Here is a 23,642-nt window from a genome sequence, read left to right on the forward strand (position 1 = left end):
CCTGGAACACTGTTCCCCATCTCTCTGCGTGGCTGACTGCTTTCATTTTTGAATCTTAGCTTAAATGTTTGCACCTTACAGAAGGCTTTCCTGACACTGTCTTTAATACAATTCCAACCTGCTTTACAGATTTTGCTTGTCTGTTCACATCTATTTTTGGTTTGCCTCCTCATTAGAATGGAAGTTCCATGAGGGCAGCAACATATCTATGTCGTTTATCTTTATCTTTTTGTTTTTTTGAGACAGGGCCTCACTGTGTTGCTCAGTGGTGTGATCTCGGCTCACTGCAACCTCCGCCTCCCAGGCTCAAGCGATCCTCCCACCTCAGCCTCCTGAGTAGCTGGGACTACAGGCACAGGTCACCATGTCTGGATAATTTTTGTATTTTTTGTAGAGATCGAGTTTCACCACGTGGCCCAGGGTAGTTTCAAACTCCTGGGCTCAAGTGATCTGCCCACCTTGGCCTTCCAAAGTGCTGGGATAATAGGCATGAGCCACTGCGCCCAGCCTGTTATTTATTTTATATTTCTAGCACCTAGCACAAGGCCTCACATCATAGGCCTCTCATTAATGTTCCTTAAATGACTCTGTGAAAAATTAAACAAATGATGCAGAATTCTTCACTGCTACAGGTTTTCCATATGTAAGCAGGACATCAGATACTTACCTCTGAGAAATCCTGCAAGGACTTCCCTACCTAAAGGTATCTATCCCTTCACATCTATTAGGGTTCTGCTATCCCTTTTACATCACTGGGAATACTTCTCCATCAGAATTACTTCTTTTCTAAGGCATTGCTTCTGGAAGGTCGCTGTTAGAAAGCAGAATAATCTCCAAAGAGATCTTACAGGAGTTCCATTAGCTTCCTCTATTTATTAGTGCAGGTGAAGATAATTTGGTGAGTTAGCTAGCTCCTCCCCTTGGAAAACCCAGGGCGTGCAGGCCAAGAATGTACCTGCAGGACAGGGAAGATCCATGAGAGGGGGCAGAAGAACAGGACTTCAGGGCCAGGGTGGCATGAGACTTCGGCCCAGGGAGAGTTTGGTAGGGATTAAGATACTGAAAAGGGAGCCCAAACTTCTCCAGATGCACATTTTGCCTTTGGAACAGTCCTATTCATGAATCCACTCATCTGTGATCAGAATGTGACTAGGAAGTTCGCCTTGATAATTTGAACTGGCTTTAGCTTCAATCTGCTTCTGCAGAGAGGATTCCCAAGGCCAGGGAACCCTGAGGCAATTTCTTCTGGGAAGACGAAGAACCAACACATACTTAGCCTTACCCTTAGCCTAACTATCCTCCACAGTCCTTTCTCAATGACTGCCAATGTCAAAGAAGATGGGGCAAAGGGAATTTTCACCTCAGTTTGTAGGTTTTGTGCTTTGGATTGGAAAATGAGGTTTCAAAAGCAAGAGTCCTCATCAATTACTTTTTGGCTTCTTTTAAATATTCGTTGACCTCAGCCACTTTTCTCAGTGCTAACCTATTCTGTTTCTAGATAAACCTGCCCTCTTCTATTGCTTTTCATCTCAGGAACCCAAGAAGAAATAATCTCATAAGAACCAAACTAAAGGAGTTAGAAGTGGAAAGGTAGGGGACTCAGGAAGGGAAAATTCTAACAAAGATTTGGCATGATGAGCTTCCACACTTGTAACTAACTGAAGTTATTTAAAGCCTGATTAGAATATGTTTACTCAAAGATATTAATTTTGTGGAGGGCCAGGGTGAGCCTAGATGAAGAATTAGATGTCAAGGACTTCAGTCTTTGACACTCTACTTGAGGACACTCCATTGCATACCTCAAGCATGAGGTCTCCCACCAGTAAAGCTGTTCTTAAGTTCTCTCTGTAATGGGCCTCAGCCCTAACATTTCAGGTGCACAGAGGATTCGACAGCTTTGACTTCATGTATATTAAATCTGCTGTAGTGCTTTTAATGAGTCACACTCTCGCTTACCATAGACCAGATGATACTTGCAGGATACTTGCAAGATAACTCTTGATGCATAAGGTCTGGTACAGAGCCTGAGGGGATTTCCACTCTCTCATTTATGCCATCGGGCCCTGCTGAAACCTGGAGAATTGGCTCCTGGGCTTATCCCAGGGATGCCATTTCTTGTTTTTCCACTCTGAAAATCTATCCATTTGGTACTTGATTTTGCCTTGCTAGGCCTGGAACAGCTGAAACCCTCCCTGGACCATGGGACTCGAGCAACGGCCCAGGAAGCGGAGCTGTGGTAGCCCAGCTGCAGCATGAATGTCCAGGTTTACAGAGATCTGCCCGTACCTCAGCTGTGGCGTGGAGGTCTGCGGCAGAAAAGCATGTGGCCCATCTCTAGCACACCCACAGAAGTTCACAAAGTTCTGCCAAGGAAACCTAAGGAAACCTTGACCTTGCTCTGACTAGAATGTTACTCTAAGTATGTAGATGGTGATAAATGGAGTGCGGTGCCTTTAAGAAATGTGTATAGCTGGCAACCTGGAACAAGGCGTATTCATGACTTAATATCCTGAACTGCCCAGTTTCACCTGCTCCACTCTGTGCTTTGTTTGCTTGATGCTTCAAGTCACCATCCTCACTGCCCATCAGTGCCCTCATCTTGCCCTTTCGCCCTAATGCCCCATCCTGGATCTTCTGCATTGGAGCTGTTTCCTTCCTGAATATAATTTTGTCTTTTTTCTTGCCTCTGCATTCAATATAGCTCTTGGAATAACACTCAATCTAATTCTACCTCATTTGCCGCATGTTATCAATTCCCTTTTGGTAAATTATCTTTAAGCTAATTGTATATTTCATTACTTTATTTTCCATTTTACTTTTTAAGCAGGAAGAAGTGGTAACAGTTGCAGGGGTAGCTAAAAGTATAATTGATGTCATAAACTTTAGAATTAATGGAAAGAGATACTCTTCATTCTAATATAAGCTTATGAGGAAAGATTGAGAGGCTTAAAAAATTCCCTAAACCTACTCTCATGTAATTTTTTTTTTTTTAGATGGAGTCTCACTCATTCGTGCCCAAGCTGGAGTGCGGTGGCACGATCTCGGCTCACTGCAACCTCTGCCTCCCAGGTTCAATCAATTCTCGTGCCTCAGGCTCCTGTGTAGCTGGGATTACAGGTGGAAGCCGCCATGCCCAGCTAGTTTTTGTATTTTCAGTAGAGATGCCGTTTTGCCATGTTGGCCAGGCTGGTCTCGAACTCCCGACCTCAGGTGATTCACCCATGTTGGCCTCCCAAAGTGCTGGGATTACAGGCATGAGCCACCACCCCCAGCCTACTCTACTGTAACTTAGAAAATGCCCATACTCAAATTATCATCTTTTCCTTCAGGTTAATGGTGAGCTCTGTCCCAGTGACAACTCAGGAGAATTGCTGGGGCATTGATATTACTGTGTAGAATGAGTCAGGCACTAAATGAGGAACATTAATGTGTGGTGTTGAACCTAGGAAGCAACCTGGATTTTTGTAATTTGTATAAACTCTGCATAATACAGAAGAAAGAGAATCTGGGTAGAAAGGTCTGCCTAAAAAAGGGCTTCTCAATATAGAAACATAAGGTTGAACCTAAGAAAATCCTTATAAAGTGCTGGTCCTTGCCATGAAACCCACAGAGGAAGATTCAACTAAGAATCCATAATCATCACTAGAATGTGAAATATACTAGCTGTGCTTTATGAAGGCTGAAAAATTAAATAATTTCCAAAAAGTAGGACTTTCGTATGTTAAGGTTAATGTGCAAGTCTTCATAGCAAAAAAATATTTTTCATGTCCCCACTGAATGGCAAATATGGGGCTAAGCTCTGGGTACACAAAGGTGCATAAGACATAGTCTCTGCCTTCAATGAACTCACATTTCCCGGAAAAAGACAGACACATAAGCAAATGGTGACAATATATAAGGTGAAGGGTGCTTTGGGAGGTGTAAGAAGGAATGACAAATTCTAGTTGGGAATTAAAGGGGACTCTAAGGAGGACATGACAGTGAAGCTGAATTTTGGAGGATGCATAAAAGTTAATCATGTGTACAAAATTGATGAGAACTATTCCAAGCAAAGAGAACAGAGGCACAGAAGCACGAAAGAGAAATGCTTGAAGAAATGCAATAATTTGGAATGGCAAGAGTGCAGAGCACATGCGGGACTGGTAGAAGTGGAGTAGAAGGTGAGGATGGAAAGGGTCCAAGTCATGAAGGACATTGTTGTTCTCACAAAGGAATCTAAATATTATCCCTCAGATGATGGGATTCACCAGTCAGGGGAGTGATACTCCCGGACACATTTTGGAGACATCACTAAGAAGAGAACTGATTGAATGAGAGCAAGACTAAAGGCATGAAAACTAGAAGAATATTGTAATAGTCAAGGTTAGAGATGATAGGGACCTGAACTAAGTAGTAGAAAAGAAAATATTAGGAAAGCTTTAAAGAAATGAACCAACAACTTGAAGATTGATTAGACATGGTATGTGAGAAAGAAGGAAGAGTCTAGAATGGCATTTTCACCCACTTTATTCCTTGATGTAATTCTGCACCCCCATTTCTTTCAATCCTTTATTAATTTGTCCAGTTAACATGTATTGAGGATCTATTCTGTGCCAGGTATCATACTAAATACTGAGGAGACAAATGCCACAGCAAACATCTAACGGACACCTGCTTTATGTCACGCACTGTTCTAGACTCTGGGAAAATAACAGTGGATAAAACAGGCAAAACCATTAAAACAAGCAAAAAAGGAAGTGTCTGTATTGTCTGCTGCAGTAACACAATACTGCAGACTGGGTAATTTACAAACAATACAAGTTTATTTGGCTTGTGGTTCTGGAGGCTAACCAGCCCAAGAGCATGGTGCTGACATCTGGTGAGGGTTCTCCCATGGCAAAAGGCATCACATGGTGAGAAAATGTATTCCAGGAACAGAGAAAAAATGGGGGCTGAACTCAGCCTTTTATTAGGAGCCAGCTCCTGAGATAACTAACCCACTCTCCTAATAACAGCATTAATAATCCTTTGGTGAGGGTGGAGCCATGATGGCCTAATCATTTCTGTTTTTTGAGACAGAGTCTCACTCTCACCCAGGCTGGAGTGCAATGGCACGGTCTGGGCTCACTGCAACCTCTGTCTCCTGGGTTCAAGCAATTCTCCCGCCTCAGTCTCCCCAAGTAGCTGGGACTACAGGCGTGTGCCACCACACCCCGCTAATTTTTGTATTTTTAGTAGAGACAGTGTTCCACCATGTTGGCCAAGCTGGTCTCGAATTCCTGACCTGATGATCCGCCCACCTCGGCCTCCCAAAGTGCTGGGATTACAGGCGTGAGCCACTACACTCAGCCTCTAATCATCTCTTAATACTGTTACAAGAGCATTCGAGTTTCCAACACATGAAATTTGGAGGACACATTCAAACTATAGCAAGGAGGAACAAAAGTTTCCATTAACCAACCTGGTGGGCATCAGGGAAGACAGTCTCTAAAGCAGCTACTTTGAAATGACTAAACCATGGGAGTATTTTATAGGGTTAGGAGAAGAAGTCAGTCTGAGAACAGGTAGCAGAAATTCTGACAACAGAAACCAGAGCAAACTTCTGGGCATTCTAGTAGTCAAGTTCTGGAAAAACAGGATCATGGTGAAATTGGTGGGCATGAACAATAACAAAAGGACTCCTGCAGTTTCTCTGAGAAAGGTACATGTGGTTATTTCTTAGCAACTCAATCTTAACTTAGGGCTGAGTAGAATAGAAAAATCAGTATCAGACCAGGGAAATTGAAGACAATTCAGAAAAAAAAAATACAGGCTTTCAAATTTTTGCCCTCATGCAGTTTACATGAAATGAAGAGACAGAAGAAAAACAAAATAAATAAATTATATAGTTTATTAGAAAGTGATGAGTGCTATGGAGAGAACTATAAAGTAGAGAATAAGAATAGGAAACATGGGGTGTGTGTGTGTGTTCACACACTTGTGTGTTATTTTAAGTGGGATGGTCAGGGAAGCACTCACTTAGACGTTGACCAATGCAAATAAGAAATGCCTACTCTCAAGAAACTCAGTATCCTGGAGGAGTCAGACAGTGCACACCACATGAGAGTTTCCAAGACAGGGAATGCATAGGACGGTATGGGAGAGCGCGCACTGGGTACCTCACCCCAGTAGGGAGTGGAGAGTGGTTCAGGAAACCATCTCAGATTGAGGTGGCACTTTAGCAAGAACCTGAAGTTGAGGCAGAGGTAAGCAAATTGAGTAAGACAAAAGATACGAAGGGTTTTGTAACAGCAAGGAGCATCATATACCAAGGCACAAAGGTCTCATGGTTTGGACCATTCAGGGAGCTTCCAGTAGTTTAACATAACTGGAGAGCAGGGTGTGTGTGGAGGGATAACAGTGATGAAAAGGAAGGGCTGAGTCATGCATGGACCTTGAACATTACAACAAGGACTCTGGATTTCAGAGTGAAGGCAATGTGTATGTGCATTTGGGGTGTGTGTGTGTGTGTGTGTGCAAGCGTGTGTGTGATCACTGAAAGGATTTTAAGCACTGAAAGGATTTTAAGCAAAGAAATACTGGATTTGTTTTTAGAAAGCTTAGGCTGGAGGTCATGTCGAAGATGGATAAGAGGAGACTACGGTGGAAAAGAATACTATAAGGAACCTAGGGAGACCAATTTGAGGTTGTTAGTAAATTCAGGCAAGAAACAAGGAATACCTGAAAAAGTTGGGGGCAGTGGTAATAGAGAGGTAATAGAAGCACATTCAGGAGCTATTTAGGTGGTTCCTGTTGATGGCTCAAACTCTCTGGCCAGCAACCCATTTCCTCATCCATTCCATTCTCTCCATTTCCTGTGGTTAGAATCCCAGACAAACACTTCCACTTCAAAAGCTCAGCCTACATGAATCAATCTGCCTATCTTTGGTGATATTACTCAAGCGGCTGCTCAGGAAGCAGCAGCCTCCTCTGGCCTTTGATACAAATCATCCCACTGAGCCTCTGCTGTGTGCTGGGCATTGTGCAGAATATACAAACATGAGTAAGATGTAGCACTCGCCATGAGCAATTTGAGTGGAAAGGAAGACAGACAGGTCCATTGATAAAGTCCATAAAGTATATTATGGCAAGGGCACTGAGTCATGGAAAGTGGATGCTCAATAAAGTGTTTGATTCCTTGAACTCACAAAGAATTAAACACAAGCTGCTGGAATATAAAGAAGGGATGCTAAACTCTGTCAGGGGAGCTGGGGAAGGCTTCACAGAGTGACGTTTGAACTGGGTCTTGAAGGATGAATATGCGGTTTGCCAGGAAGTGCACAGACAGCATTCGATTAAGATGAACTAGTAATGGCAATAGAGACATGCATAGTCAGCTGTGAAATTATTTTTCTTTCTTGAAATCTAGCTTAGGTCCACAGCTATATTCTGTTACCTAAATTCAGCCTGATTAGGCAGGAAGGAAATGATTTCATTCTGAAGGCAGAGACATAAACAATCACAGAAAACCAAAAATATAAATGCTATTTATTTCTAGTTCTTCTGTTAATGTATAATTAACATTTAGAGTAAAAATCTCCAGGGAAGCTAATTCTAATATTTGAAACAATTGACAAAAGGGACTTTTGAGGGTCTAAGAAAGGCCTGGATCTTCTGTAAGCATCTGAGGAACAGGGTTTTAAGAGTTAAACCAAGAATTCCCAGTTCCATTTCTGTGTACATCAGACACCATGTCGCTCCTCAATGAGTCAAAAGTATTGCAACAGACACTAAATGTAAGTAGCCCTGAAATGGTGCCATTTGAAATCATAAAAAGGTTTTCAAGCAATGTGAATATGTGATCTTGGTCCAGGCTAGCAGATGACATAAAGGAGCTGAGGATGAACAAAGGAAGCTTCGTTTCCATAGCCATAAGCTCCCCCATCAATTACTCTCTTTAGCTTCTTATCACATTTCAAATATGACACAGATTTGAAACCGACTGCGCATATCTGAGAAAGCAGTGAAAACCCACCAGAGGCTAACATTAAAATTTGGTTAACACTGAATGAATGTATAGAAGCTTCTCTCTGACTCAACCAGTAAAGATTTGCATTTGCTAAAGAGGTAATGTGAGAATTGGGTTTGTAGTAAGAATGTTAATACCTGGCTCCCCAGCTGCAGACATTCAACTAGAGATAAATCCCTGTGGCCTCATGGCAAGAAGACAGCTAGGGGCTCTACAATCAAGGGCTCAGTAAGTATGTATGCCTACTATTGGCTTTGCCTTTCCCTAGTTACAGAGGGAATGTAGAAATAAGTCTAAGATATATTTCCAAGCGAGCCCCCACAAACAAAATACAATTAAGTATATCCTTGTTTGGGCTGTCTGCCTCAGGCAGAAAGATTCCTCTCTTTCTGCCAGTGTCACCAGCAGGGAACTCCCCAGAGAGCAGGGCTTAACCTGGCCCTGGAGAGACAGGAAAGGAGTTGGGAAAGGGGTGCTGTGCGGAGGCACTCCCACTGGTGGAGGAATGGAGACAGGCCAGGGTAGGCAGTGGGGCAGAGCTGAGAATGGCCCTGTGCAGAAAGGAGGTGGCTCTATCCAGGAGGAGGGTGACTTGGAGGGCAGGAGTGTGAGCAAGTAGGAATGGAGCCAAATTCTGAAGGTCTTCAAAGCTGCCTGAAGGGAGACTTGACCTGGAAGGCAACAGGAGCCATTGCATGTTCTTGAACATGGCTTCAAAATGGAAAATCACTTATGTGCTCAGAAGATGTATCTGCCGGTGTGGCTCAGCATGGATCACATATGGGGGACAGCAATGTGGAGATTGTAGCAGTTTTCCAAGTTGTTTCGGTCATTCAATCCCAGTTGTCCATGTGGCAACAATGGGAATGGGGAGGAAAGGAAATTCCTTTATCATGTTTTATTATCCAAACATCATTCCATGAGGAAAACACTGGGGTTGGGAGGAGTTTGGAGAAAATTGGTGTCCCCTAAGGAATCTAGGACAAGAGCTACACAAGTTTACCCACTGAACAATGGGAGAAGCTGCCATGATTCTCCAGTGTTCCATAACCCATATGGGCAGTCACATCATTTGAAAATGGCTGGCTTTGTATTCCTGTCAGTGCGCGCGCCTCTCCTTCCAGTACCTACCCCGCGAGCGTCCCCCAGCCTCCCGCCATTGCCAGCAGGTGCCGAGATCGCGCCATTGCACTCCAGCCTGGGAGATAAGAGCGAAACTCCATCTCAAAAAAAAAAAAAGGATGAAAATTTTGGAAAAATATGGAAGAAACCAAATGGATTTCTAACTCAACTAAATCGTAATTATTCAGTGTCTGTTTTTTGCAAGAAACCATATATTTCATGTGCACAATCAGGGCCACAGTCCCAGCTCTCAAGTGTGGGTGTGTCCTAAGCAAATTGAAGAACACAGGCAAAAAAGTGCATTAAATTAATAAACCTTTTTCTCTTTCTTTCTCTCTCTTTCTTTCTCTCTCATGAATTGGAGTGTCTTTCTCTCTCTGTTTTATTTTATTTATTTATTTATTTATTTATTTATTTATTTATTTATTTTTTTGAGACGGAGGTTCGCACTATCACCCAGGCTGGAGTGCAGTGGTGAGATCTCAGGTCACTGCAAGGTCCGCCTCCCAAGTTCACGCCATTCTCCTGCCTCAGCCTCCGGAGTAGCTGGGACTACAGGTGCCCGCCACCACGTCCAGCTAATTTTTTGTAGTTTTAGTACAGACGGGGTTTCGCTATGTTGGCCAAGCTGGTCTCCAACTGCTGACCTCGTGATCCGCCCGCCTCCACCTCCCAAAGTGCCCCCTCGCCGGCCTTTTTTTTTTGACAGAGTCTCCGCCGGGCGCGGTGGCTCACGCCTTTAATCCCAGGACTTTGGGAGGCCGAGGCGGGCTGATCAAGAGGTCAGGAGATCGAGACCATCCTGGCTAACACTGTGAAACCCCGTCTCTACTAAAAATACAAAAAAATAGCCGGGTGCGGTGGCGAGATCTCAGGTCACTGCAAGCTCCGCCTACCGGCGTGAACCCGGTAGGCGGAGCTTGCGGTGAGCGGAGATCAGGCCACTGGAATCCAGCCTGGGCGACAGAGGGAGACTCCGTCTCAAAAAAAAAAAAAAAAAAAAAGACAGAGTCTGGCTCTGTTGCCCAGGCTGGAGTGCAGTGGCGCGATCTCGACGCATCACAGTCCCTGCCCCGCCCCTGGGTTCAAGTGATTCTCCTGTCTCAGCCGCCCGAGTAGCTGGTACCACAGGCACGTGCCACCATATCTGACTAAATTTGTATTTTTACTAGAGACGGGGTTTCACTATGTTGGTCAGGCTGCTCTCCAACTCCTGATCTCCTGATCCGCCCACCCCCACCTCCTAAAATGCTAGGAATATAGGCATAAGCCACCACGCCGGGCCTCTTTTTTTCTTTTTCTTTTTTTTCTTTTGAGACGGAGTTTCGCTCTTGTTGCCCAGGCTAGAGTGCAATGGTGCGATCTCAGCTCACTGCAACTCCACCTCAGCAGGAGAGCAGGAATCTTCAGTGATCCACGGGCAGATCTGCAGCCATTGTTGGCACCTGTTCTTCCCGCAAACTTTGTGCCCGGGTCTCTCCTTCCAGTACCTCTTGCATGCCCCCCACCCCCTCCACGTCCGCCGACCACCATTGCCAGCAGGTATCTTGCACAGGTACCTTGCAGCGCTAATTAATCCGTTAAGGTCGCTCTGTCACTCGCGCCATTCTGTGCACGCGCACCCACTGCCTCAGCTTTAAAAGATGCGTTGCCCGGCAAACTTGCCGCGCTAATCCGTTAAGGTCGCTCCGTCCCTCACGCGGGTTCTTTGCACGCGCAGCCACTCCCTCAGGTTTAAAAGGCGCGTTGCCCGGCAACAGAAGAAACTGCTGGCTTAGCGGTTGGCCGAGTTGGCAGCTTGACCTGGACGCTCAGAGCCCAGCTCTGGAGAGTTCAAAAACGACGGTTCCCCACTGCTCCCAGGAGCGGTTACCTGGGCACTCTGTGCCCCTCATTCCTGTCTGGGCCCAGGCCGAGGACCTGCCAGTAGGGCTCAGTTGCCTGGAGCCCGTTCAGCCCATCCCCCAGTTCACTTTGCTTGTGGGATCTCCCCGTTGCTCCTGCCCCTCGACTGAGTGGCAGGCCATCCTACAAGCACCCGGACACTTGGCATCAGTGCTGTCAAGACAACTGTAAGAAGGCTTTCCGTGATCCTGCAAGCAGTGTGTTCCTTCCTGGTGATCCTGACTTCAATTTCATGGCACAGGTACCACAGCAAGCCCGTGCCTTGTGCTCCGAGTTCCAGGGCATCCTCCAGCTCAGCCACTGCACTGAGCACAAGGACTCTCTGTGGGGCCCAGGAGCAGGAAGTCACCCCTTTGGGGCCCACAACACCCGGCCGTCCCCACACTTGTGTCCAGGGAAGATAGTGTTGAGGGCCCTCAAGGAGAGCGGGGCAGGGATGCCTGAGCAGGACAAGGACCCTAGAGTCCAAGAGAGTCCTGATTATCAGAGAAGAGTCCCCGAGGTCACCGGGGATGCACGCTCTGAATTTAGGCCCCTGCGGGACAAAGGAGGCCTCTCTCCCATTGTGCCCAGGCCTGGGCCTGTGCAGAGAGACCTCCATGCCCAGAGGTCAGAAGTCAGAAACAATGAGAGATCGCAGACCTCCTGGACGAGCTCGGGCACCAAACGCAATGCCATCTCGAGCTCCTACAGCTCCATGGGAGGCTTCCCGTGGCTAAAGCGGAGGAGGGGGTCAGCCTCATCCCACTGCCAGCTGACCATCAGGTCCTCAAAGACAGCGAGTGAGGACAGGCCTCAGGCTGTCTCTTCGGGTCACACCCGGTATGAAAAGGCAGCAGATATAGCACCAGGGCAGACACTCGCCCCCAGGAATGGCTCCCCCAGATCCCAGGCGTCTAGGCCCCGTAGACGCAAGTTTCCCCTGCGGCCACGCAGGCGAGGGGAGCCCCTGATGCTGCCGCCTCCCTTAGAGCTGGGGTTCCGGGTCACTGCTGAAGACCTGGACCGGGAGAAGGAGGCTGCGTTCGAGCGCATCAACAGTGTACTGCGGGGCGAGCCCAAGGCCATCTGGGAGTGCAGACCCTCATGGCCTGCCAACGCTTTGTCCTCACTTGCAACAGGGGCTTCTGGTCTGCCTGCTGTCTCTAAAGCACCCAGTATGGATGCACAGCAGGAGAGACACAAGTCCCAAGACTGCCTGGGCCCAGTGGCCCCCCTAACATCTGCTGCAGAGGTCCCCTCCACAGCTCCTGTGTCTGGGAGGAAGCGCAGACCATCAGGCTCCCTGTTCTCCTCCTCACATCCCCTTCTTGCCACCTCCTCCCACTCCCGGGACTCAGCCCAGGTCACCTCGCTGATTCCTGTCCCCTTCCTAGCTGCAAGCATGGATGTGGGCATGAGAAGCCCAAGGCCTGGCACTTCTGGAGCCAGTTCTAGCCCTCCAGCCACACCCATGGAAATTGACAGTACAGAGGTGGGCCCAGGTCTGCATTCCGTCAGAAGAAACCCTTTAAAGAGAAAGGCCCAATGGTAATAGGGCACGGGGGGGTGGGGCCTGAACACCAGGGGGCCCCCAAGGCAGCACACTTCCATGGTGACCGCAGTACCTGGCACGGGGAGCAACTCTGTTGGGTGGCACTTTTGTCTTTACTTTCTATCACACCCCTGGGGGACCATTTAAGCCGACGCCCGCAATTGCAAGTCGGGGATCCAGTGCCACTGCAAACAAGGCAGGCTTCACGTGCAAGTCTGGACCGGCTTCTGACCCTAGCAACCCCACTTCCCGCGTGGGCACAGCAAGGAGGAACCTGGCCTCTAAGGCTCCCTCATGTGCTGTCAGGAGTTCTGCTGGACACAGGTCCAGTGGGCCATCCTCCAGCTCATCCTTCTCCATGTGGGGCTTTTGAGCCCGTCAGAAATTCCTTGCTTAGAGTGAGATCCAGAAGAGTTTTCTCTAGGTTTCCTTCCAAGATTTTTGTAGTTTCCTATCTTAACATTCACATTTAAGTCTTGAATCTATCTCGAAGTGATTTGTCTATATGCTGAGAGATAAGGGTCCAGTTTCATTCTTCTGCATGTGGCCATCCAACCCTCCTAGTACCATTCATTGAAGAGGGTGTCCTTTCCCCAGTGTGTGTTTCTGTCGGCTCTGTCAAAGATCAATTGGCTGTGAATATGTGTCTGTCTTTCTGGGTTCTCTCATCTGTCCCATTGATCTAAGTGTCAAGTTTTATGCTAGGATTATACTCTTTTGGTTACTATGCACTTGCCAAAACTTTTGTAGTTCTAATTTGCAGTGAAATGGGATGCCTCTAGTTTTGTTGTTTTTGCTGAGCATGACTTTGGGTCTTTGAGCTCTTTTTTGGTTCTTTTTTATGAATTGTAGGACTTTCCAATTCTGTGAGTGATGACATTGGTATTTTGGTAGGGGTTGTATTGAATCTCTAGACTGCTTCGGGCAGTGTGGTCATTTTAATGCTATGAATTCCTTCCATGAGCATGAAATGATTGTCCAATTCTTTCTGTCCTCTTAAACATTTTCATCAGTGTTTTGTAGTTTTCCTTGTAGAAATCTTTCACTTCCTTGGGAAATTTCTTCTGTGGCATACATTTTTCCATGTTGTTGCTATTGTAAATAGGATTGCCTTCTTAATTTCTTTCCCAACCAGACCATTATTGGTGTATAGAAATGCTCCTGAATTTGTTGCTGTTGTTGTTGATTCTGTATTCTGCAAATGACTGTATTAATTTATTTATCAGGTCTAGGGGTTTTCTGGTGGAGCCTTTACATGTTTCTAGATCCAAGATCACATCTTCATCAGACAAGAAGAATTCGATGTCCTCTTTTCCAGTGTGGATGCCTTTTATTGTCTTCTCTTCCCTGATTGTGTGATGTGGAATAGGAGTGGTGAGAATGGGCATCCTCCTCTTGTTCCTGTTTACAGAGGAAATGCTTTCAACTTTTCCCCATTCTGTAGTAGGTTAGCTATGCTTTGTCGTATCAGGTTTTACTATTTTCAGGTACGTTGTTTTGTTTGTTTGTGTTTTTTGAGACAGAGTCTTGCTCTTGCCGCCCAGGCTGGAGTGCAATGATGTGATCTTGGCTCACTGCTACCTCCGCCTCCTGGGTTCAAGCGATTCTCCTGCCTCAGCCTCCTGAGTAGCTGGGATACCTGGTGCATGCCACCACGCCTGGCTAATTTTCGTACTTTTAGTAGAGATGGGGTTTCACCACGTTGGCCAGGCTGGTCTCGAACTCCTGAAATCTGGTGATCCACCCACCTCAGCTTCCCAAAGTGCTGGGATTACACTCGTGAGCCACTGCACCCAGCCCTGACATTTTCAGGTATGTTTCTTCTATACCTAGTTTATTTGTTCCTTTTTTCAAGACATGGTCTCGCTATGTCTTTGTGTTGGAATACAGTGGCACGATCATAGCTGCAGCTTTGAACTCCTGGGCTGAAGCCACTTCAGCCTTCTGGGCAGCTGAGACTAGCAGTGCATGTCACCAGAGCTGGCTAGTTTTTATTTGTTTGTAGAGATCTATGTCCCTCAGGTTGGCCTTGAACTGTTGATCTCAATTGATCCTCCCAGCTCAGCCTCCCAAAAGCACTGGGTCGACAAGCATGAGCCACTGCCTGGCCCAGAGTCACATTTTAACATCACATCCTCACTGCTGGGCTCAAGTTTTGGCAGTGACTGAAAACCCTAAGGGAGAGTTTCTGGTCAGGCCCCGCCCAGTCTGTGCATAGGAGGGGAATGGAAAAATGGCCTGTGGATGGTTCTTTTGGAGAACTGGCGAGACAAGCACTGAGATGCCGTTTCCTGGAATACAGGGCCATGCCATGTCTAGCCCAGCTGCCAGGTCCACGGCCCTCGGCACCATCTAGTTTGGGAGCTCATTCAGAAGTGGCCTCATTTGCCCAAAGCAGCTGGCCTCCCTTCCAATCTGGTCCCATTTGAGAGATGCAACTGGGCCCTGTCTTCCGGGAAACCATTTCACTGTGTGTCTGTCTTTGTCCCCATGCTGGCTGGCCTCTCTGTACCGTGAGAACTTGGGTTATGCAAGGCTCTGCCTGTCAGCTGAGCATCATGAAGCAGCTCTCTTCTGTTCCAGTGAGGCCAACCAGGCTCCAACACCCCTGCCCCGGGCCTGACCGTTCTCCCCCTCACCCAGAAGTGACCTCCAACCCGATCCTGCTCCCTGTCTTCTGGCAGCTGCTTTGGCGAAGGGCATTTTGGCCTCAAGGGCTTAGCGTGTCATTTTCTGTTTTCTGTTTATTTTTCCAGAGCTGTCTGGGACAGCCCACGTGTTAGTCCATGTACTGCTTCTTCAGAAGGCAATCAGGGCTTTCTTTCAGGGGTGGGTATAAAAGTTCTTGTGGCCAGGTGCGGTGGCTCATGCCTGCAATCCCAGCACTTTGGGAGGCTGAGGCGGTGGATCACGAGGTCAGGAGATCGAGACTATCCTGGATAACATGGTGAAACCCCATCTCTACTAAAAATACAAAAAAAATAGCTGGGTGTGGTGGCGGCGCCTGTAGTCCCAGCTACTCGGGAGGCGAGGCAGGAGAATGGCATAAACCCGGGAGGCAGAGCTTGCAGTGAGCCGAGATCGCACCACTGCACTCCAGCCTGGGTGACAGAGCAAGACCCTCTCAAAAAAAAAGAAAACAAAACAAAAAAAAGTTCTTGTGACATTTGTGTATGAAATCAGCCTTCACTCCATGGATAGGACCAGCACGCTTCCGCAGCACGACTCTGCAATCTTACTACATTTATTTTTTTTATTTTGTATTTTATTTATTTATTCCTTTTGAGACAGAGTCTCACTCTGTCACCCAGGCTGAAGTGCAGTGGCGAGATCTCGGCTGACTGCAACCTCCACCTCTGGGTTCAAGTAATTCTCCTTCTCAGCCTCCCGAGTAGCTGGGACTACAGGCACATGTCACAACCCCAGCTAATTTTTGTATTTTTAGTATTCAGATGGGGTTTCGATATATTGGTCAGGCTGGCTCGAACTCCTGACCTCAGGTGATCGACCTGTCTTAGCCTCCCAAAGTGCTAGGATTACAGGTGTACATTTATTTATTTATTTGAGACAGAATCTTGCTCTGTATTTATTAATTTATTTATTTCAGATGGAGTCTTGCTCCATTGCCCAGGCTAGAGTGCAGTGGTGCAATCTCAGCTCACTGCAACCTCTGCCTTCCAGGTTCAAGTGGTTCTCCTGCCTCAGTGTCCCAAGTAGCTGGGATTACAGGTGCCTGCCACCACGCCTGGCTAATTTTTGTATTTTTAGTAGAGACAGTGTTTCACCGTCTTGGCCAGGCTGGTCTCGGACTCCTGACCTCAGGGACCACCTGCCTTGGCCCCCAAAGTGTTGGGATTACGGGCCTAAGGCACTGTGCTGGCCATATTTATTTATTTAATTATTTAGAGACAAGGTTTTGCTCTGTCACCCAGGCTGGAGTGCAGTGGCGCCATCTCAGCTCACTGCAGCCTCCGCCTCAGAGGTTTAAGCGATTCTAATGCCTCAGCCTCCTGAGTAACTGGGACTACAGGTACGCACCACCACGCAGGGATAATTTTTTCTATTTTTTTGTAGAGACACAGTTTCACCACATTGTCCGGGCTGGTCTCGAACGCCTGACCTTAGGCGATCTGACAGCCTCATCCTCTCAAACTACTGGGATTATAGGCATGAGCCACCGCACCCGGCCTCTCACTACATTTAAATGACGCAGTGGCTCACACCTGTAATCCTAGCACTTTGGGAGGCCAAGGCAGGTGGATCACCTGAGGTCAGGAGTTCAACACGAGCCTGGCCAACATGGGGAAACCCCGTCTCTAGTAAAAATACAAAAATTAGTCAGGCGTGGTTGTACAAGCCTGTAGTCCCAGCTATTTGGAAGGCTGAGGCAGAAGAATCACTTTAACCAGGAGGCAGAGGTTGCAGTGAGCCGATTTCATGCCACTGCTCTCCAGCTTGGGCAACAGAGTGAGACACCGTCTCAAAAAAAGAAAAAAATATGATGCCGGGCGTCTCGGCCTGAATACCTGCACGAGCACAGTCATGTCCAGGCCAGGGCTGCCGGTCGAGGTCCAGCCCCATCTCTTCCAGCAGAAAGGGAGCAAGCTTGCGGGGAGGCTGGGAGACAAGATCCCAGGATCTCAGCCTCTGCTCATGGATCAGCTCTGACACCCGAGTGAGCTGGGGGTGCTCTGTGCACATTGGTTTCCCCAGATGTCAAGTAAAGGAATTGGATGAGGAAGTCTTGTCGCAGTGGAATGACCTCAGATTTGGGGCAGCAGTGAATGATCCTGCTCCCTGGGCCATGCCAGTGGCCCGGCCTGGGCTGAACACAGCCCCAACACTCTGGAATGGGGATGAGGCGGCAGTCAGCTCTTGCTCCTAGTAAGAGAGATGCAATAGGGCTCTGTGGCTGAGCTGGGTGCCTTGCCTCACACCTGTAATCCCAACCTTTGAGAGGCCGAGGCGGGAGGATTGCTTGAGGCTGGGAATTTTGAGAATAGCCTGGACAACATAGCCAGACCCCATGTCTACAAAATAAGAATAAAACAGGTGCAATGGCACACAGCTATAGTCCAAGCTACTTGGCAGGCTGAGGCAGGAGGGTCCCTTGAGTCCGGGGATTGGAGGCTGCATTGAGCTATAATCGCACCACTGCACTCCAGCTTGGGTGACAAAGTGGGACCCTGTCTCTGAAAGAAAAAACAAATCGGCCTGTGAGCATGGGTTTGATTTTCAAACAGGACCCGGAGGGTAGGAACAGACAGTGCTGTCACCCTTAGGTGCTGAACACTCAGAAATGCGCCAGCGGCAGCCCTTTCCTGCCCTGCAGACACCAGATTGGACAAAACAGCACGTGGCACTCGTAGCTCTTGCAGTGAGGGCAGAACCCAGTGTCAACCCTTCTGCCTGTGGGAGGGGCTGCTGAGGCCTGCGGAGAGGCCAGGGTGGAGGGTCGTCCCCTTGTCCAGCCCTTGGTGTGGTCTCCACCAGGTCCCCAGCCCACCAGTGCAGTGCGCCCCTGAGCCTGCTGCTGTCACGGGCCCTGTCTCTACCCAGGACGTCTCCACACCCTCCCAGTGTCAGGGAAACGATCATGGTGGTGGTGACACTCCTCAGGCAGGGCTGCTGAGAGAAGCTGAGAAGGGTCACACCGCAGGCAGGGGCCCGTGTGACAAGCCCCTCTCACCCCGAGAGAGCTGACCAGGCCGCTCACGAGCAGAGCCACATCCTGGGAGTCCGAGAAAGGTCCTGGCTGGGCTCAGCCACCTCATTGACAAAGGCCACGGGCAGCCTTTGTCGTGTGAGCCTTGCTCTCCTGGGGAGGCTCAGGCTGATGGCTGATGTGAGCATTGCTGAGGGTAACCTGTGGCCCAGTGGATGTGGCCGGGTCTCCTCAAGCTGCATTCCTTCAAGTAGGACCCAGGGTGCGTGCCCATCTCCAGCCCAGGGCAGCTCCCCTGTAAGCTGGGTGAGCTACTGAAGCCAAGGCGGGAGGCAGCTGACAACACCCACGGCCCATGCGGAGGTGGTGGAAAGGCTGGACTCAGCAGCAACACCAAATCCCAGACCAGGCAGACACCACCCAAGACTGAGGGGCTCGTGCCAGAGCGGTGGCCACAGGTAAGAACCCGGGCCCAGGCTGTGTGTGGCGGGAATCCTCCATGTCCCAGGGCTCAGCACAGCAAAGGAAGACCAGCCGGGTCACCCTCGTGGCCATCTGTCCCTGTCCCACCTGCAGAGTCAGAACAGCCTCTCCCCAGTGGGGATCATCTCTCTCTGCCAAAGCAACAGCGGTCCCTGCCCCAACCAGACTACCCCACTCAGTGGAGTTAGGGATGCTGCTCCAGCATCCTAACACTGCCCAGCTGGCGCCTGCCTGTGCTCACCCACACCCCCCAGGCCGGCCTTCCTGCAGCCTGGGCTTGGCCACCGTGGCCTGATTGAGCACTGAGGCCTCCTGGGCACCCAGCCCCATCACTGCACCTGCCGCTTCCAGCCCCACCCCACCGGCTCAGGGCTTCTTCCCAGTGGCGCTGATCATGAAATCAACATGCACGCAAGTCGTCTCAGGAAACTTTTTAATGAAAGTGTCGGCAGTTCTTTCCCCCACGGTGGTGTGTAGGTGGCTGAGCTCAGATTGCAGCTGCTGAGACACCAGCCACTTACCGAGAGAAAGCCAGGCTGCTTCAAACCCAGGGCCCGAGGCAAAAATGCATCACTTCTGGTCGGGGAGTCTGGAAGCCATGCCTTGTGGGAGGTCACACTGGCATCTAGGCCTTTGCCTGCATTGCAGAAGGAGAGCTGGGTCCCCCTCCTGGAGAACGCCGCGTTCCCCAGCCCCGCACCGGCTTTGCCACCACACGGGTTTTCGAGCCAGGAGGGGGGTAAGACGTAGCTGTAGACCCAAAGCAACCATCAGCCCTGGGGCCCTGCGGGAGAGGAGCACTTTTAGAACATGGAAAAGTGTGGTCATCCCATCATTAGGCAGCACACATCCTACATAAATAAAAAGTCGTAAGGGGAAGAAGGTTGGAGAGGGAACAAAAATTGGCACAGACATTGATAGACTGGTTTCCAGTTTCAAGGTAACAGATGCACATCATGAGACCAGAGGAGACCGAGACAAGGGCTGGATTTGGCTTTTCTAAGCAACATGTGTTCCTGCGCAGGGCTGGATGGTCGCTGAGACACAGATGGAAGCCAGGACAGGGGAGGCCACCGGGCCCAGATAGGTACAGAGAGCAGAGGCTCCTGTTCTGTCCTCACCACTCACTAGGGTGACACTGCTTGTAAATGGTGGCTGTGCTCTCCCAGCAAGAAAAAAGCACAACTAAATCCACACTGCACACAGACGCAGACAGAAAGCCTTCAAGTGGCTCTGTTTTCTGCTCCCTGCCTCGCCAGGTCCACAAGCAGAGAGGAGTGTCAGGTGCATGGCCCCGCTGTCAGGCTCCCCAGTGAGCTGCAGGCTCAGCAGGAGCTGCCCACTGACACACAGGGGCACCCACTCCTCCCACCTTGGGAGCGGTCCCCAGAGTCGCACCGGGTGCTGGTGTCATCCAGGGACCCCACACACTTCCTTAAATGTGATCCTGCTTCCCTCTGGGCAGCTGCATCCTCTCCTCCTGCAGGACCATCTGGAAACTTGGCTCTCAGTTTGCTCTCCCTTCTCTCCTCTGCCTGCCCCAAGCCCCTCTTTCTACAAAAGTGATGCAGTGTTCATGGGGTTATTTCTTGAAAATACTTGGCGGCCTCCATGCTTCTGTTTTCTTTAGCCAGGTGGTCAGGAGGGTTTACAAAGAATGCCTGGGCTCCCCCGCAGGTGCTGGCAGATGGGCTAGCAAATGGTCCTGTGCCTCCACCTGCTCTGGGAGGGAGTCTCCCGTCTCTAGGCCTGGCCCCTTCCTAACCCTCCACGTATCCTGTTCTCCAGAGACCAGAACCCACTCCTGAGAACAGCGAAGCCAGGCGCTTAGAGGAAAACCAAATGCTGCCAGGACACGGATTGTCCAGGGAATACATTCTAGCATCTTATTAGGTATCTGAATCTGTTAGGAAAAAAAAATTAGAAACTACGTGTAAAACTTAAAAATATTCAATATCAAAAGGTTATTTAGGATGAAAGTTTTAAAACAAGTCATCAGCAAGCTGCTACCACCAAGTGGAGACTTTTACAAAAGTTGAGCGAGTCCACTGAGCTAAGAGGACAGAAATGAAGTCACCTGTGCTGGGGCAGGGGCAGGGACACTTGGGGCAGGGAGTGTGTGGGCAGAGAAGCCAGAGAAGTCCAGGCCTGTGGAAGCCAAACAGGAGAGCGTGGGCCGGAAGGGCGGTCAGGATCGGGGGATGAGGTCACTCTCCCTGGAGAATGAACCCTGAAATACATAGCCTGGGATTCCCTCCCTGGGGGTCCTGTCCCCCGACATTTCACAGGCCTCCTGGAGCTGCCTTCCAAGGAGGACAAACGTGGCAACAAAAGACCCATTTCTGCACAAAAATCCTTCTGGAAAGAAAAAGAAGAAAGGCAAGAATGGGGTCCAAACACTCCCCAGTGCTGACTAAGCCTCTCCAACCCTGTTCTAAGTGGAGTGTGGTTCCTAAGTCAGAGAAATGGAAGAGGCTCCACCCACACAGTGGGCCCCCACAGGATGAAGCAGCAGCATTTATTCCAGATACAACAGTGAGGGAATCCGGTCACCTTCCCTTCTCCCCAGACAGGGCGCATCTCGACAAGTGATCCAGTAGAAATCTTTTAAACTCTGTAAGTTAAGTTCATAAAAACCACTCCTTTCACCCTGTCTCCCAGGGCCAGGCCTGGACTCCGAGATGCACTGGCTTGGGGCGCCCTCGGGTGGCCACATAAAAAACCCACAGTCTGAGGCCAGCCTGGGGCTCTCAGACCTGGGCGGGATCTGCCCAGGCCAGCTGTCCTTCTGCTTTGGGCCGCTGTCTCTTGGCAGATGGCCTGACACTTGGGGACGTCCCAAGGATGCCTCAGAAAGTCTTGATTCCCACTCTACAGATGGCCTTGATTAGCCAGAGTTTTCCAGGTCATCTGTCCGCCTCCAGGAGATGGACTGGGACCTTTAGACATCGGTGGAGAACAGGATACTCTGTCTCTTGCTATCCGGGGCAGGGATGGCCTCCAGCTGCAGGAAGTACAGGAGCACCTGGACCTGCTCTCGCAGAGCGGGGAGGAGGAGCGTGGCTCAGAGAGGGGCTCACAGCTGCTGGTGGGGAGGTCTTTGGGGCCCAAGCCTCCAAGTCCACCTCAGGTGCTAGAAACCCCTGCTGGTGTCATGAACCCCTTACAGTGAGACGGGGGTAGGGTGGGGTCCTGACAAGGCATGACTTGTTGGGTGGGGGGGGTTGTTTATTTTAGAGATGCACAGGGCCTTGCTCTGTCCCCCAGGCTGGAGTACAGCGGCTCCATCATGGATCACTGCAGCCTCTAACTCCTGGGCTCAAGCAATCCTCCTGTGTCAGCCTCCCAGATACCTAGGATTACAGGTGTGTGCCACAATGCCTGGCTAATTTTTCTTTGTATTTTTTCTAGAGACAGGGTTTGCTACATTGCCCAGACTGGTCTCAAACACCTGGGTTCGGTTGTCCTGCCTCGTCCTCCCAAAGTGCTGGGATTACAGGCATGAGCCACCACACCCAAACACTTGGGGTGGTTTTAAGCCCCCAGCAAGGTGCACCAGCAGGACCAGGAGGTGGCCTGGGCACCCCCTATCACTCCCATCCATGCAGACCTAGGCAAGTCCCTCTCTCTGAATCTCAGCCACCACCACATACGATGCAAGTAGGAAGATGGGCAGGACTGGGGGTGGGGCAGGCAGAGGCCACCTCTGTCAGGCTGGGGTGGCATGGGCTCGAGACTGTCTTCCCATACCTGGGACATGACCTCCAAGGACCAGCTGTCGGTCATGGTGATGGGCTGGCTGGGGTTGGCAGGGAGCTTGCTCTCCTTCTCGGAGGGCCGGAGCAGCGTGGGGCCAAAGACAGTGGCGAGGTTGTGCAGGGACGTGTTATTGACTGCCTCCTTCTCTGCCACCCTGTAGAGGACTGAAGCAGAGGGTGCTGTTTCAATGCCACCACTAGGAGAGAGGCTGAGCCGTGCTAGAGTCCTCAGGGAGGGAGTGACCTCGACCCTGGCTGTGCTGCAAGCTGAGTCCAGCCCTGGTACTTCTGGGTCCCAGTGGCCCAGGACAAGGGGCCAACTCTGAGCTGGTGGGGGGATCTCCTCTATGATGTGACTGGGAGGGAAGAGGGGGGTTCAAGTGCTCTGCTGGCCATGGCCAAAGCTCTGAGCTCTCTTTTAAGGCCACAGTGCAGAGGGAGGAGGGTGGCAAAGAGGAGAGGCAGGGGCGGGGGTGGCAGTGGCACTAGTCGCCAGAGGCAGTGAGTGATTGCAGACAGGGGTCAGGGGAAAAGGTCCTCGGTGTTGGGGGTCTGGTGGGAGCAGAGGGGCACCCCGCGGGCTGGGGACCTGGAGCCCCAGGCAGCCACGGGAGAGCTGGGCTACCTTTTCAGGTGGTCCAGAAGGAAAAGGAAGGTGAGCAGGTTGGCCTCCGGCACGGACAGCAGCACGTTGAGCATGCAGCTCTTCTTTGCAACTGGGTCTGAACGAGCTGCGGGAGGCGGTGGGTTACTCCTTGGGGTCACAACGAGCCAGAGACCTCTCTGGAGGTGGTCACATGGAGCGCCCGGGACATGAGTCCTTGTGCAGTTTAGGCTTGTCATCATCTTCACACACACAGCGCTGGCCACCAGTGAGGACCCTGTGAGGGGCACCTGTGTGGGGTGTGAACCACCTGAACACCTTTTCTCTACCTCGCAGGGGTCAGCAGTACCCGGCAAACAGCAGCAGGAGGAGCCGCTAGAGCAGCTGCTCATGGGCAGAGCTGCCCTTGGGCAACTCCTGCCACCACCCCCTCTCCAGGGGAGCCCAAGGCAGGGGAGGCTCGGCGTGGAATGAAACAGGGGAGTGAGGGACACAAGGAGGTGGGAAGTGGGAGGCCCCAGCCCCACCAAGTACGCAGAGACCCCCTCGTCGTCCTGGACACCACAGGGGCACCTGGAGGCTGG

General features: G+C 50.0%; 1 protein-coding gene and 1 pseudogene across 1 annotated transcript; one reads left to right on the forward strand and one right to left on the reverse strand.

Moving 5' to 3' along the window:
• Positions 1–11,246: 11,246 nt before the first annotated feature.
• On the forward strand, positions 11,247–12,548 carry LOC100595798 (putative POM121-like protein 1). Its single transcript, XM_030815158.1, has one exon. It carries the CDS (start codon positions 11,247–11,249, stop codon positions 12,546–12,548), a length of 1,302 nt encoding a protein of 433 aa, XP_030671018.1.
• Positions 12,549–21,637: 9,089 nt separating this feature from the next.
• LOC100596141 overlaps positions 21,638–23,642 on the reverse strand; it is a 240,503-nt pseudogene continuing 238,498 nt past the window's right edge.

The sequence above is a fragment of the Nomascus leucogenys genome, chromosome 7b (assembly GCF_006542625.1).
Source record: "Nomascus leucogenys isolate Asia chromosome 7b, Asia_NLE_v1, whole genome shotgun sequence".
Taxonomy (NCBI): domain Eukaryota; kingdom Metazoa; phylum Chordata; class Mammalia; order Primates; family Hylobatidae; genus Nomascus; species Nomascus leucogenys.

What these genes read in the sequence shown, in the direction of transcription:
- LOC100595798 (XM_030815158.1), top strand. Translation starts at nt 11,247, where the DNA reads ATGGCACAGGTACCACAGCAAGCCCGTGCCTTGTGCTCCGAGTTCCAG.